Source organism: Malurus melanocephalus, unplaced genomic scaffold (genome assembly GCF_030028575.1).
Source record: "Malurus melanocephalus ecotype Western Australia unplaced genomic scaffold, MMel_1.1 scaffold_20, whole genome shotgun sequence".
Taxonomy (NCBI): Eukaryota; Metazoa; Chordata; class Aves; order Passeriformes; family Maluridae; genus Malurus; species Malurus melanocephalus.
In genome coordinates, this window is record NW_026623252.1 from 2,158,320 (window position 1) to 2,175,240 (window position 16,921).

At 42.2% G+C, this 16,921-nt stretch overlaps 1 protein-coding gene across 1 annotated transcript in view; it reads right to left on the bottom strand.

The window, feature by feature from the left end:
* The window catches only part of ERBB4 (erb-b2 receptor tyrosine kinase 4), a 525,799-nt gene that overhangs the window by 144,650 nt on the left and 364,228 nt on the right, over positions 1–16,921 (bottom strand). The window contains exon 4 of the mRNA XM_057389869.1: positions 15,765–15,899. Coding sequence (XP_057245852.1) covers positions 15,765–15,899 — 135 coding nt within the window. The remainder of the gene's footprint in view (positions 1–15,764; positions 15,900–16,921) is intronic.

Consider the following 16,921-nt stretch of genomic DNA (forward strand, 5'->3'; position numbering starts at 1 on the left):
CCATTTCCTTCCAAACCCCGCTGCAAACACTGAGCTTTCCACTGTAATACGTTCTGTGGGTAACAGAAGAAACTTCAGCATCCCTCCAAGTGATCCCTAACTGGAGAGTTCGCCCACACCCCTGTAAGAGATGCACTTAAAATATAGATTTTCGTATCTGAAGCTCCTCGGTGCTGAACTGCTCTTCCGTATGCAGCCAAAAATTTATTCAGCCACCTCTATTCCTCCTGGAAATAAAAGCAATTCAGCATCTTGAAAACACAATTTTAAAAATTTTTTAACTTGCATGCCTGCTGCCTGGTACATGACTTTGTTTGGCAGTGTCAGATGATGATTTGCATTTAAATAGAGATATTTAACAATAAAGCAAGTAGAGGCTGCCAGTTTCCTTTTTTCTCACTGGGAACTCAAAAGTGTCTATGTCATTGTTTTCACTTTTCTCAGCTGTACAGACACAACTAGGAACTGAGCTTGCAGGCAGCACACCTCTGAATTGCATTGTTATGTGTCCTTTTGAAGGTCAAATATACTGAGAGTTAAAAATAAAAACCCTACTCCTTTCAAAYAGTGTGTCTATATTGGCTTGGTTGYTTAAAGGRAAAAATAACTTCCTTGGCTCTCAATATGAACTGGTCCAGATTCTGCCCTCACATCCCTGTGTATTTCACCTGGTTTTCCCCACTAAGGGAAAATCTGTCCTTTAATAAGGACAGATTGAAACCCATTAAAGACCAGCTCTTCAAAGCTAAGACAGAAATAGTCCTGTGGAAGTCAACATAAGCACTCAGGAGCRTAACAAGAGGTCTCACAATTAGATCTGCATGTCAGGCTTAAATCATAATAAATGTATTGGCCCTAAGGTTGACAAGGCCCTTGGAGGAATTATACTACTACTCACAGATATTTCTGTATTCGTTTTTTTAAGATTTTTAGACTGTGAGGAATCGGAAAAAAAAATGAAACAATTTGTGGCATAAAATAAATCATTCCTGTTATTCCTCRTGTCTCAAATATTCTAAGCCCCTCCAACATACAACAGAAACGGTTAAAAGAATTTGGCTAAAAAACACCTCTGCAGGGTACAGCCTTGGCCCATTCACTTGAGTTTTGCACATTAGTGAAGGCATGTGAGGGAAAACGCTGTGTTATCCACACAAGATAAGGAAGGGAAGAACTGCAAAAGTTTCCTCTCCGTTACAGCTGGGACACTGGAGTACATTTCTGCTCCTGAATCCTAGCATTGTTTTGTACACAGTGACAGTTTGGAGGCTTCCATAATTTTCACGGGTTTTGTTATGAAATCTAGGTTAAGAAAGGGCAGATTCCCACTGGAACATGAGAATTAACTTTGCTTTGGAAAATTGCACACAGAAAAAYAATGTTTTGTCTCTTGGGTGTCTTTCCTTGGCCAAAACTACTGCAACAGATCTGCATTATGGACTCTGGAGAGAGCACCTTCCTTGTAATTTCCAGGAGAGAGTTTTATTTGTGGGAGATGCTTCTGCTTTCCCAGGCAGGGAAAGTCACCAGCAGAAAACATTTGCTCACTAACTTGGGAAAGACCAAGGTTACTTCATCCTTGTGTTTTCCTGAGAATTGAAAAGGGCTTTCCTTTGACTTCTGCCTGACTTTATTATTTCAGAAACAGTAAAACCACAAAGGATTAAGTTACTGACAAGACAAGAAAAATGAAGTCCTCCTCTTAGCTCCAAGCTCAGTGTGATACAGAGAGGAAACACTGCTTCTTCCCCATCACCCTGCCAGCTGCCTCGAGCAGAACCCTCTCAGTAGGAGAAGGAAAGCAGAAATAAGAGAAGAAATGCTTCACTTTGCACAAAACTTGTGTTTACAGATGGTTTCTATCAGGTTGATAAATCATTATTCAATGTTAGCATATCKTCAACACACTGATACTGAAGTTCAAACAAGCACAAATGAAGTGGCTTAGATAGTGACAAGCCATAGTTTTAGGCAGCCTCTTTACTTACCTAACAGTCTAAAATAATTGATTAGCTATCAAAACAGCTATAAATCATTTATTAGCTTTGTAAGCTGCTTATCAACTCATTTTTTACTTAAAAATTCACTCATTCCTGCAAAAATGCTAGAGGTGCCACAGAGATGTCTCTAGACATAACCAGCTGTAAGGTCCAAGAAACTCCAGGTATACTCCACGGTAAGAGTGCCAGGCTGTTCTTTGCACAGTTTAGGTGTGACAGAAGGTTTAAATACACCTGTGTGTTGTTTGTCTAGGCAGCTAAACTCCTTAGTTCTATGTATGAATAGATAACAAAATCAAAATGTAATTCAAACACTGCAGCACAGCATTAAGGAGAATTAAAGATACTATTGTTGTGATGGATTGCTCTGCCTTTATCAGGCCATAATGCTTTCCCTGTCCTTGTCTGACTATTCCTATTGTCACACGTTCATTCATTCATTCATTCATTTATTCACTCTTCTTTGTCAGGCAAAAATAATTTTGCATTTCCTACCCGCCCTGAGCTAGCCTTCAGATCTCTCCTATTGATTTGAAAGTTAATTACCTAAGAGAGTCTCACACTTCCCAGGATTTTCTTCCCTTACGGCAGGAGAGACACATGTCGCAAAAGAAAGTAAAACTTTCTGTAAAAGAAGAAAACGTGCTATCGAGATACCTAGTGCTCATTTTCTCTTCATCTCTGTAGAAGCACTATGGGATACAGAAATCTAAGAGTCAATGCCTGCTAACAAACTATGTGGCTTTCACTCATGTCAGATGAAATCACTCTAGGATCTATCACCAGATAGTTTTCCAATGTAGGATTAGTCCCATAAAATTCAGGCTTTTCTTTAACAAGCTGTGCCTGCATTGGTACTGCTACTTTTATTGTGGTAAATGGCAGCACTTTAACTGACCTTTCTGTCTCCTCTATGTATGTTTGCTTCTCCCCTGAAGTCTCTATGCCCAGTGAAGACATCCTGAGCAAATATTAATGAGATCCCTTCACAGGGAAAACTCACAYAGGGTTCATCAACAAGCACTTACACTGTGAAAAAGCAGAGCAGCTGTTGTGGATGCATCCATCCATCCCTCCAACCATCCCTCCATCCATCTGCAAGTCAGTTCCCTACAGCCCATCCCCACACGCCAGGAGGGTGCATCCTGCCTGGAGCCCAGTAAGGGTGGAAGCAATCTCCACTTGCAACAGGGACTTCCAGCTCTGCCAGTCAAGGCATCTATCTCCCCGTCATCTTCCTCAGCAGATAAGAAAAAGACGAATACAAATGGAGAGGGACTTGGGGACAGGCAGCTGAAAAGAAACTGGCCTGGGAAACAGGTCTGAGAAATGAAAACAATCCAAGAGATACGCCCTGAAAGACAGGCATGGAAAGAGATATGCAGACAGTGTGAGGGAGAGAAGGGAGRAGGAGCAGAGATAAAACTCAACCAGCACTGAAGAAAACAAAAACTGAATACCAAAGAGGGATACATTTCCTTGAGTAATGTGGGAGGGAGACAACCCTGGTGTGTGCACAGGGACCAGGCATCTGTTGAGAACTGCAAAATTACAGAGTATTGCCACATACACTGGTGGCAGACAGTTTTGATTTTAAGAGAGATTGGCCACCAGAGGTAAAGGAATAAATGGAAAGTCAAGAAGAGCATGTCAGCAGCACCGAACAGGCTCAGGCTGGTGGATTCATATCTGTCGCTGACAGCTCTGAGYTGATAGGGAGCTCACTGTAACGTTACTGCAACTGCTACAGAAAAATGTCTTCAGGCCACAGTAATGACTACAGAAAGGGACCTGAGGGGGGTAATGAAGACACTGGTTATTTTTCTSTGTCTGGAGCAGACAGCACTGGTAAGGCTGTGTGACTCGATGCATTAATTGGGGGTTTAGTCATCCACACAAAATAAAAACCTTCACATATGACATAGTCTAAAACTTTACACTGATTAAGCAATTAGGAGCTATTAATTATCACCGCTTATAGCTGTTAGCACAGAGCAATGTAAGTGAATTCCCCCCACTGTGATGGTGAATTAGTTCCAATCAGCATCAAATGCCTTCCTGAACATGCACACAGGGATGCTGAGCAAATGGAGAGACACAGCCAGAAGGCTGAAAGGATAGGTCAAGTCATACCTGCTGCTTGGCAGGCTCATCAAGAACAACAAAGCCTCAGGAATCCTTCCCTTGTAATCATTATTGTTAAAAAAATCATTCATAGGTAACAGCCCATGGTCCCACAGTGAGGCAGGAGCAGCAGAGCAGCCSGGTCTCTGCTAACGGGGCTCGACACTGGGGTCAGGATGAAACACCTTCCCTCCAGTGGACYATCCCCAAAGCACACAGATCACAGCCCCAGGACCCTTCAAAATCCTGGAGTAGCTGTGATTTTCCTTTTCCTCTATGAGGAAGGACAGGGTGCTATTCTACCACCTGCATGTGAGCACTCAGCCAGGGAGTGGAGTTACGCGTCTCACTCTCTCCTTTGCTTCCTGTGATCCRTGAAGGCTCCCTCCTCCTGGGTCAGCCAAGAAACAGCCTGGCGGCCGCTCTCTGGAAGGGGAGACCACAGAACTGGCAGCCATCTGTCCCCAGGATGGCTCTCCTGACACGGGGAGCTCTTCGGCCCCAAAGGGAGAGAGCTGGGCACACCACACAACAATTCACAGCTTGGTGGCTGCAATCACTGGAGAGCCATGGATCACAGCACCTCTAGGACTATTTCTGTGTTTAACCTGATGATTACTTAAAACTCAGAATTTCAACAGAGGAAATAGGAAAGACCCCAACTAAGACAAGCCTGGAGCAGTTTCCACTGGGAGATGAGAGACAGGGTGTACAGATTTTAATTCCTTGATGCAGTGCAGGAAACTGAGCCCTGCTCCCTCACACCCTGAAGAACTCCTGAGCTGCTAATGCTGAGAAAAAGGGGAGAAAAGTCCATCTTACTGAGGAAATTTGAGTGTGAGCAGAATACAAGTCTGTGAGGAAAAGGCACTGCAGATTCCAGCAGAGACCATAAAAAGCCAATATCTTCTGTGTCTTTATATTCACATCAGTATTTCCTGCATGGGGGTGTCTGGAAGTGCCCACATTTCCTGTCTAAGCAGCACTGACTGCGATACCCAGCACTGACACCTGCATCCTTCCTTGGCCCAGGAAACTGCCCAYTGGCTCTCAGCCCTGGCACTTTTTTGCTGTGGCAGTACAGGAAATCCAAACCCAGAAGCAAACCAGCACCAGGGATCACATGGGCACCCAKGATAAAGGAGGAGCCTGGAATTAATCTGAGGGCAGCTCTTTGCTCATGGGAGCAGCAGCACGTACCGCCCGATGCGTAACTCAGTCCAGAACTGAAGGATGTAGATACAAGTTGCTTTTCTTTCAGRGCACAATGTGTAATGCTGGGAGAARAATTCCTGCACTGTTACAGAAGATTTTCAAAGGAGGCTCTCAACAAACTCAAACATACAGCTGGGAGTGTTCTTGYGTGGGTTTAATAGCAGCTCCTCCACCCTCAAACAGATCAAGTCAATCAATACTGCATAAGTCAAAATATTGTCCTGTTATAATGTTCCTGTAATGCAGCCAAAGCAGTAACAAACTTTGAAGAGAGGGACATGCAGTTTTCATTTTTTAAACAAAGTAATAACCTCAAAGAAAGGAAATCAGAACTTGAAATTGAAGTGGCTTTTAAAATTCATTTTACTCTTTCTTGATGCCACATAGTATTCCYACAGTCTGGCAGGGTGTATTTAGAAGTGCTAATGTTTTAATCAGCTTTTGACTCAATTATATGGAAATACCAGAAAGGAATTCCTCATTCCTATGAAATCTAGAAACCAGTTTTAGGCAAAGTTTGGATAAGCATTTTAATGTGCTTATCCAAAATGTATTTCTGGTTATTTGAAACAAAACTGAATATTATAAAACAATACTTGGATCACAGTATATATATTCCAACAATATTTGGAAGCATTTTCTCTCTCAGAAAACAATGGTTGGACATATACTCTTATATTTAGATTTAGTTTTTGCTATACACAAATAGTTAATGAAAATAATCATAAAAATTTCAAACTGCGATTGCCTGGACAATCTGCAGTTAACAGAGATCTGCTCAGAAGTGATGCTTTGGGCACGATGGGATTGTCACGTAGGTGTAGAAACATAACAGAAGAACCTGAAGCAGCCCTGGGTTTGAGCAGACCTGTGGTCAGAGTCCTTTAGCCAGGCTGTCCACAGGACAGCAACTCTCATGACAGTTCTGAGAGTTTCTCTCAGATCAGGCAGATATAACAAAATCCTTAAAAAACACAGATGTGACAGCAACAAAGGCTTGGGCTGGTTTTGTGTTTGATGCAGGAGCAGAACAGTGTGTTGGGAAAAGCCACCTGAATAATGCCGACACTGCACTCACCCCTACGAGGCACCAACCGAGTCCATCTGAGCTGGGGGCTAGGACACGCAGCAGGGGAAGACACACAGCAACTTCCAGATCCTGCAGACACTATTCAGCAGCTGATTTTATACTCCCCCCTTTCCCTACGCAGCTCTTCGAAGGAAGGTCATGAGAGCAGCTGAAGCTTGCTGTGAGAAACCARTCCCACCCACCCACTCACTACAAATCTCCTAATCACCATGCAATTAGGCTATTTGGGAGGTGTTTCCAGCTTTCAAGAAACACCGGTGCTTGCAATCAACAAGGTGCCTGTAATGGAGAAGAATGCTTTCATTCAGCCTGAGAGTCTCTCCCTTGTGCAATGCGCTGCTTAAACACCGATCTGCTCATAAGCAGGTGCTGTGCAGTGATACATTATGCACACATGGGTTGCCATTAACAGATAAGCATTTGCCAACACCAGTACGTGGAGCCCTACTTAAATTCTCCATCTCTGTAGTATTTTATACACCAGCATCATAACCTCTGCCACTGGGTGGTGACTTTCACCCCGCAATTGCTAAAAGACAGAAGGAACTCAGTGAAAACGGTCAGCACTTTGGCACGGACAGGGCTGGCTCTGCAGCTGGGTAATTTATGTTTATRTTTTTGCAAAATACATTTCTCAGTGCCAAGTGATACCCACGCCAGAGGCAGTTCAGAAACTGTTAATGCTGGCTTTCCCTATGCTCTCCTGTCTGTGCCCGTGACTCCAGGATATCCCCACCTTTGCAGCAGTTACCTTGCTGGGCTCTGGCAGCAGAAGGAGCTCTGTCCCTCGCAGCATTATTTATTCCTATTTGCATTCGTTACTTATTTTTTATTCAGTAACTCAACTGTGAGAGGCGTCRTATTTCCATTAGATGCCACGTCCACTTGCCTTTCAAATCTGTTTCAAGGGCAGTCACCAACTGACAAATCCCTTCTGAAAATGCTGGCTGAAGGTATTTATTAGAAAGCTAAACTGATTCCCTTTATTCAAAACACACTGTTCTGAGTTGAGGGAAAAACATTACAGGCAACTTCAAGCAGTTCAGCTTGCCATTCTAATGCAAACCAAGTTCATTGTACCACTAGATTTCATGTATTCCTCCACCTTCAGATATATCTGCTTGGCAAAAACTATTCCTCAAAATCAAATTTTTCTGTTACTGTATTTGTCTTTCAATTCCAGGTWAATAAATAAATTCTGTCTGGACTAGATATTCCTTAATGGAAGGAAAGGCAACCTTCATGTCTGCTGAACAAAAGGCAGCTGTGGGACTTTCTAGCTGTCTGATATAAATTTTCTTTCCAACTCAGAAGTCCGTGAAACCGTAACTACTGCTGAAATGCAGTGCTGTAAGCCCGTGAAGTGAATGCCACATGGAAGGAACTTGCACAAAACAGTTGAGGTGTTTGTGGCTTTTTATGGAAAAGAACAGCTTCTCCTGGCTTTGCCATGGTGATGCTGGCGGCAGGGAATGTGTTCTGTACCCAGACCACCTGTCTGCCAAGGCCCCGTTTGCTGGTCTCCAAACATACATTTAAAATGTTAATTGAACTTCAAGTAATAACCTCAATGAAAGGCTATAATTTAACAAACTCTGCAATAACAAATGTCTTCAGGGTACACTTTCTGCAATGCCATTTTCTCTGTAGGTAGTTTCCAATTTAGATGTACACCAAAAATGATACACTAGTTATTYTGAAAGGTGGCTTTAAGCATGAATTAGTCACTTCCCTCTTTTCACCGGCATACATAAATATACTGCTGTTACCCTGGCCTTCTGGAGAGCAAAATCCTCGTGCTTGGAAAAAATACAAAATACCTTGCAGGAATAASTGGACAAAATGTGGTCATCTTGCCTGTGTTCTGGTACTGAGGGCTGAGGGGTTGGTTTACAAACACTCATGATTTAGTTGTCCCCTGTTACAGAAGCACCCACTGCTCTGAAGGAGAGCTTTCCTCGTATTTGTATTTTCACTGCATTTACCTCTCCTCAATCCTTATTAACCAATGGCTTTTTTACCCCTGAGTGAAAGGTCTCCATCCTTTCCCTGCTCTGCTCCAAGTCAGATCCAAGACTCCATATTTACCCATGTGGCTATGGCTTCCCAAGGGCAGTAGGAATGGTCCTGTGCAGGTGTCAGCTGAAAACACCGGGGTGCACATGAATAGCGTTTTTCGCAGTTTAGGCAAAGCACACCTGAGAATGGCTGGAAGGTTGGGACTTTTGGGAGAGATTGCAAGGATCTGACAAACCCCTATTCTTCATAGCTACCCCAAAATTACTTCAGGGTTAAATAGCCAACARTCTGACCTGAGTATAAATTTYCAGATAAGTGGCTTTGTGTAAAAAYGATCCTTTTCTAAYACTGCAACTACTGGTACAAAAGCTGAGTTACTGTGCTCTGTGAAGAATTACAAGGTCAGTACTGAACATTAAATCAAGGGGCTGCCCAACTGTCAGGCCTCGTTCTGTAGCTGCAATTTGTGGCTGTCCACAAATTCATCCACATTCCTTGATAGCAACCCCAAACACAGACTCCTAATACCCAAGGGAGAATATAAAGCTTATCACATATACAAAATTCCATGCAAATAGCAGCTCATGTTTCTTGTGAAAAACAGTATAATATACTACATATGCTGAAAAGAATGTACATATAGCCACATGGCTGATTTTCTCCTGTAACAAAAAAATGCGAGGAGCTTCTGGCCTTAAACTAGTTTGACATAAAGACATTTCTACTAAACTATGTTTCTGCCAAATTKTTCCAATTTCTGCAATAGTTTAAAGAAGTATCTTTTTAGAAACTCTATTACCCATTTTTCTAGCATGTGGAAAACTGGCAGTAGAACATGGCCCAGCAAACACTCAGTTCTCAGGGCACGTGGGGCAGGTTGACCTGAAAAAGCAACTCACAGAGACAGTGTGACAGAAAATGAAGAAAGGAAAAAAAAGAAAAATTACAGAGCCAGCACTKCCCTCCCACCAACCAAATACAGGGATCAGTATGTCAAAATACTGTGCTGTAATGCTTCCAAAGACACATGCACCCAGGTAAGGTCACTGACAGCCTGGATTGCCAGGAGCACGGAAGGCTGACTTCATTGGCAGCTGGGAAATCCATTTTTTGTTACTTTAATTAAAATGCAAAGCACTGGCTAAATAGTAAACATTTAATTAGATTTCTCTCTATGTTTCAATATTAATAAAACACATAAAAAATGCATTAAGACCCAGCTAATTGGGGACTTTCCAAAAGTAGCTGTGAATGAGCAATTATAATACAATTGGGGTGTTGTTCCCCAGGGATCCCCAGGACTGACACTTCTTAATATTCCAGACAAAGGTTTAGAAATTATTAAAATATCCTAGGCAATAAAGTGTACAGATGACAGGAAGARTGAAATCCCAKCAAATTACAGTGAGGAGCAGCCAGTATCAGAGAGTGAGCCAGGCTGGCAGGTACACTGGAGTCACTCACACCAAATGGCTTTTATAGAGTCAAACATAAGATTGAATATTTCAGAATAGAACACACAGGTTCTGTTTGATGGGGAAGAAAAGGGAGTCTCTAAAACACACAGAGAGCAGAACTGCCTGAACACCAGACTCCTCATGTGAAGCTGAAGCTGAAGAAGGATATAATTTTTACTTATTAGCAATGTCAGTAATAAAATGCCATGCACACTTGAGCTTCCACCTTTCAAAAGCAAACCAAGAAATACAGTTTATATTGATGAGCAACTAAAATGACACTGAGGCTGGGAAGAAATTCCTCCTTGTAAGAGATGGGAGAGTCTCTMTYTGTCCTGCTTCTGGAAGAARAYCAGGAGGTGAGCTGATGACACGGARCACARGGAGAAWAAGCTGGCTAYGAGAGCWMTTTGAGCCAGCCAGAGAAGTAGAAGATGCAACATCTATGATTTAAAATTGCACTCAGATCAGAGATAAAGGCAGCTGTATTATTCCTTTTAATACTGGGAAGTAACCAACATCTGGAGGGAGAGCTGCACTTCTGCAAAGCTCCAGAGCTGTGCCAGGATAGTGCACAGAGCACCAGAACCCTGAGTTTGCCCATCCTGCGGCTGCTGGGACCTCAAAGCCAAGTTGGAAGATCAGCTGTGACCAGGGATGCTACTGAGCTCCATGACAAGCAAGCTGATGATATTTCAGGCCTCTGCATACAGGAAATAGAGCTAATGATGCATCAAGGCTCCTTTTGCCCTTGAAAAATCTATGAATCGTTAGGCAAAAAAAGAGCAAAGTTTTGAAGAGCGGAGTTTTGAAGCAGTGATTCCCTGGAATACACCACAGGATTTATTGAATCACAGTACCACGCGATTTGTTGAGTCACAGGCACACCCCTGAAGACCAAATCCTTTGTCCCTGTAACTCTGCAGCAGTGCTTCAGCACAGCTCAGAACTGGGGGATTCTCACACCACAGGCTGCAATTAGACACAAAGCAATGACAGAGGAGCACCACRCTGTGAAGAGCAAGGAACTGAAGTTATTCTGCCTGAAGAAGTACCTTGCCAAAAATTTCAGCCTTTTTCACAGCTGACAGGCACTCAGTTGAACAGCCAGATCGACAAAGGGAATTTTTTCCAAAGCAGAAACTTCAGTTCAGGAAGATACTTCAAAATGGACTTRATTTTCACAGAGTTTATTTTGCACAACTCTGGGCACATGCCAACATGCAGTCCTGACTTTTTTTTAATAACTCCTTGAAAATCAACTTTTTTTTTAACTTGAAAATGGAAAGTGATTTTTAAATCTCTTTACCTAAACAGTTACCAGCTGTATCATGAACATGCATCCATAGTTTCAGTATTTGTAAGAGTATTATTGACTGATTTGAACATATGATATTGCCTATGGAAATGACCCCAATGCAGCAATTCAAACTATACAACATTTTTATGAAACAAAAACTCCAAGTTAAGTTCCTCTGAAAATTCTGATTTGATACTACGGTCTTAGTCAAACTCGGCAAAGAGCTCACCTGACAAAATGGGAGACTTGTCCASTTCCTGCTAACAACAAAACCAAGGAGAACATTGAAGACACAGATTGAATCAGCCAAATTTTCACTAGATTCTCCCAAAAGCTGCTCAGAGGGCTTCACTAATCTTGAGGCACTTTAGGCAAGAAGCCTAATTCTTTTTTGCTGCTTTATTTCTTGTTGGGAGTTGCACCCTGGGTTTCTACCTGTGAAGGGCAGAGCTCCAGCTCTTCAGTTAAGGGACTAAATAAAAAATACTGYGCTAACAGGGGAATAGGCTCTTGCAATGCAAGGCTTCAGCATGCTTGGCCAATGCTTGAATTCATGGCTGATTTTTGGAAGGAGRGAAAACAGATTTTCAGCTTTGCAGAAACAATTTCAGTAACGTAAACCTAAAGGGAAAATTTTGTTCCTTGGAGAGTTAAGTGCTTTTGAGATCCCCACCACGAGGTGCTCTGCTTAAAACCCCAGGCTGGCAGCGCTGAATTCAGGTAAACAGACAAGAAGGCTGCTTTCAAGTAACAACTAATTCCAAAAGCTTCARCTGCAAGATACCAGGATGGGAAGGCTGTGCAAGCAGGTAAATATTTCAGTGTGTGAGTCAAAATGCCAGGCACAGAGGCTGTGTCCWGGGAGAGCCGAATCACGTGTGGTCCCTGGTGTCGGGTTTGTTTATCTGAGCGCTGCGCCGGCAGCCACTGCCTCTGTGAGACTGAACGGTGACACCGTGTCACTCAGAGGCCTCCAACACGAGCTTTTCTGCATGCATTTGATCAGAACTTGAAGAAAAAAGGAGAAGCAACAGTCAGGATTTGCACATCTGCAGTATTCCTGTCAGTGTTTAAGACACCATGGCCTTTTCAACTGGCTCCTTAGCAATGATGTGACAACGAAAGCCTGTGAAGAGGAGAATCAGAGAAGTTTTATTGCCTGAGTTCACCAGCCATATTCTCTTCTGTCTAGCACTGATGTGAATGAAGCAGATTGCCAGAATTGGCAGATCCAAGGTATGAAACAGRCACAGAGGCAGGGGACTGATTTTACTTCAGAGCATCTTCATTTCACTCTGCCCTTTTGTCTTCCTCCTCTGCTGATTGCACTGGAGTAGCAGGCAGGGTTCAAGTGAAATTATCCCTGAAATCAGAGCAGTATCAGCTTTTCTGTCTGGCTGGGGAAGGAAGCAGCACAGTCACTTGCAGTGTCAGCTCCCTGGCAGGGCTGTGCCCTGTGCTCACACATGGCTGGTGCTCCCGTGCTCCTGGTGTGACACTGCACTCACATCAACCTGCTGCAGTCACTCTGGCCATGGCCAAAGCACAGAAAATATGGGGGTCTTCTCTGAAGGTGGGTCCTTGATCTTCTGGACATGTAGACCYCTCAGGGGAGGTTTTATGTCCTCCACAGATGGTTGGAAACAACGCCAGTGAAGCCAAAGCACCGAACAGTGCTTGAGGCTGTTCCTGCTGGAATGAAGATAGACCAGGATCTGACACTTATGGCATTTCACAGCCTCTGTCCCTGGGAATATTCTCTGCCAGAGGGGCTCTCAGTGGAACAGCCCCTCACAATTCCTGTGGCATCAGGTACCCTCCAGTCATGGCTAAACATGGCATATCATGCTGCTAGCTCAGTCTTAATGAATCACACACTTCCACAGACTTCCCCAAATTAGTGCTCATATGGACTTTGCTGAGTTCACGCAGCAGGTTTGCTTGGTTCACATTCCCTCCTACAAAGGTTTATAGATAAGCAGCAAAACCCAGTAATTCTTTTCAAAATACTCTGACATTAGGATATTCTCAGTAATGCCAAATCCAGTGGATTTAACCAAGATTTCCATTGGGTAGAAGACACTGAGACTTAAACAGTAAATACATGCACGTGGTGGACTGAGAAAAGCTTGAGTCACAGTCTGTGCAGAAAAGAACTTTGTAATGAACTGAGCATTATTTGTAGCAGTGGAAAAAAGCACAGCTGGGCACAGCAAGCACCCACACTCCCTAGCAAGTTGTGAAAAGGGACATGTGAGCAAATTTGAGACACCTATACCCTACTTAATGACATTCTACACCAATTTCCAGGGCTATAGTTCAAAGGTCATTTCTCCAAGACCCGTGTGGGTGCACAGTACATGCATTTACCCCCACACAGACAGGAATTTAATTATAGGCTATTTTAATGGTGACTTCTGTACCTGAGTTCTTTGYTACCCAAAGCCTGAGGACTTTCCTAAGCATTTATTGGCTTTTTGTATAATGGGGTTTATATTTTCACCTATGTAAGCTGTGACAGCAGATGTTTAGTTAGTTTGGATTAGCTAATTTAATCATATTTCACAGGACTCGTGAATTGGATTGAGATGTGATTGAGTTTCTTGGAGGAGACTTATGTTTATTAAATAAAATACAGTCCAGTTGTGCAGTGCTTCATCCCAAGTAAGGAAAAACAGAGTGAAATTTGGGTGGCTATCTTAATGAAGCTTCCTTGGTATGTAGCTCTCAATCATCACCGAAATAATGCTATTTATCTTATTTATCAAGCACAAATGGCAAAGCACAAATTGTTCCTTCCCTAGTCCCTAACTCAAAAGGAATCAAAAAATGTTTGAAGAAAAGACTGGACTTTGTTACATTYGTTCTTTCATCTAGCTGTGGGATCTAGTATTTGCCTTCTTTGCTTTCAGGGTRTGATTCTACAAGTACTCAGAACAGATTTTGTTCCGGTTCCTCTGCAGCCACCCACAGAACTCTTGTTAGTTCAAAAAGATAGCATTGGTGTTGGTTGCTTTTTTAAAAGAGCAGAAGCATTTGTTCTGAAGAACTGGGAAAGGTTAAAAGAAAACCCAGTAAGAGAACAAAACAGTAGGAACCAAGTCTTTTTCTTGAAGCAATGACTCAGAAAAGAGTACAGGCATTCCCTCACCTTCAAAGGTTTCATCAGTTCTGCCTAAAACTGATCATCAGCAGTGTTGAGGGCTTTTAAAATGCAAATAAGAGAGCTGGCTGCATTACAACTRTGTCAGGTTTCCAGCCAGAAGGCAGAAGTGATGAGCCTCAACTGCAGAGCTGGGATGTGGAGGAGCAGTGCARCTTGGCATGCTCCTGGAGGAAGCCTTATCTCAAGTACCTGTGCTCTGGCATTAAGGGGAGCAGATGAGATTTACAAAAGCAAGTCAGCCTTCTATAAAATCTAACACACCACAAAGCACCTGCTTAAAAACAAGTTGCTGCATAAAAATTATGAGGACTTATYGCATGGTCCCTACTCAGAGTCTCAACTTCTTTTTCCCCTGAGTTCCCAACATACAACAGAAGAAATGAATTGTTTCTTGGCTGTAGTGAAAGCTCGACAGGCAATCAGTCATTTATACATCCTCAAGGGACACCTTCAGATATGGAAAGCAATCCAGAATGTCTCTATATCCAGAATGCTCAGAACAATGTCTGAGTGTGGTGCCACCTCTGACACCTGATATAAACTTCTCCTTAGCCTGTCTCTGCATTTCAATGTTGGCACATCCTGAGGGTACTGTTTAATAGCACARCATTCATTCTGAATGCACTTTACTCCATTATGGAATATTTTGCTTAAACACTCGGTATCCCTGTCACCACCATTCACTATAATTCATTATTGCTGCAAGAATCATAAGAGTCATCAAACTACTACTGAAGGTAAATAACCCTAGGGAAGGAAAAYAGAGAAACTCTAAGCACACAAATATTTTAAGTTTGGAATGGAAAGCATTAAAATAAAGAGAATGTAATAAAAAAAAGAGAATTATTGGCTATATTGTTAAGAACGCAAATTCTCTCTCTCTCTTCAGGTATATACACACCAGACAACAGAATAACTATTTCATTGAGGTTCACTTCTCATTGAAAGTCAGAGTATCTGTGAGCTTTACCATAATTACTCCAGCAGCTAATTATTATGCCATAGATGGACCACTGTGACTCAAGRATCAGCCTGAGCAGCAGGAACAAATGCAAAGCAAACAAGAATGTCTGTGYTTCCACAGCACCATGGTGGCTTTAGTAATAAAGAAGAAAAAGGATACGCAGAGAGAAAGCATATGAAAGAAAATTCATAGAATCTATGRCGTTCACAAATACTCTCTACAGACACCATGTTTTTAAGATGAGCCTAAGTGGTTCTCCAAGCAGTAGACAAACTTAGAAAAATGCAGGGAACAATAAAAGGAAAAGTTACCAATATAATTCTCTGTAACAGAGGATCAGTGCAAACTTGTGGCCATATTTATCCWGTTCATATTTATCCTGTTTCATGCTGAGGGGATGACAGGGCTGAGAATAAAAGCAGTACTTACATCCTGAGCTACCATTCGTTGGAACCAGGGTGAAGTTGGAGGCCCAGGGGTTACGCACGATGTCCTGCCAATGAATGGTGTCTGCGAAGCAGAGAAACTTGTTCTGGCCAACATACACCCCTCCATTCAGTATCTCTGTGCAGAAGAACAAGAGAACAACATATTCATAAGACTTCAGACAGCTGATTAAATTTTTTGCTAAATGAGTGAGGAGAGAGGAGAGAGGGCAAGAAATTTAAAGAAAAAAAAAACCTCACTCTAATCTCATTTAATAATCTGAAAACTGGAGGACAAGCAGCTCACAGTATTTGTAAACAGAAACCCTTTATTCATATGCAGAAGAAAYCTGATGAAGACTGACACATTGTTGTTTACCTTTCATTTCACTGTGATCATGTATGGAACAGTTCTGTATTTTGTGGGTAAAACAACGTTCAACATTTAAATGACTTTAAAAACACAAGCAATCAATCACACTATACTGCATTTCATTAATTTGTAGAAACACTTCAAACTTACAATAAAGAGCTGTGCTGTGCTGAGCCCACAGGACACAAAAAGGGGCCAGTCAGCACGAGGTCAGGAGAAGATGTGCTGCTATAATGCCATCATCCAAAACACCCAAATACTCCACTGAACTGATCCAAATATCACATACCATGGTACAAAAAACCTATTAATATGCCTTGCTGAAAGCTTGGTGTTAAAGGAAGATGGTCTCTAAACAGGTGAAAGTTTTGGGGTTCTTCTTAGGTTGTGGGGCTTTTGTGTGTTTTGCTGGGTTTTTTTGGGGTTTTCTTATTAATTTCATATTTATAGCAGTTTGTTTAAAAAAAAAAACACTTTGTTGCCCTGTGTCTAGAGACTTGATTTGTCAAATCTCAGTATGAAAATGATCTTAAAGTTGTTGGTTGTAGCACTTAGGTTTCCTCTGCACCAAAAACTTATTTTCTTACCCTTTAAACCCTTGTTCAAATCCACAATTCCTCTAGTTAACCTGTCTCTTTTATTTCCAAAGCAGGAGACAATCCATGTGACTTTCATTAAAGCTAACAGGAGCTATGAGTCTAAAACCCTCAGTGTCAGAGATTCAAGCTTCAGCAGAGAAAAGTTGAATGTTAGTTACTAATGGCACCTTGGAATGACATTAAGTGGTG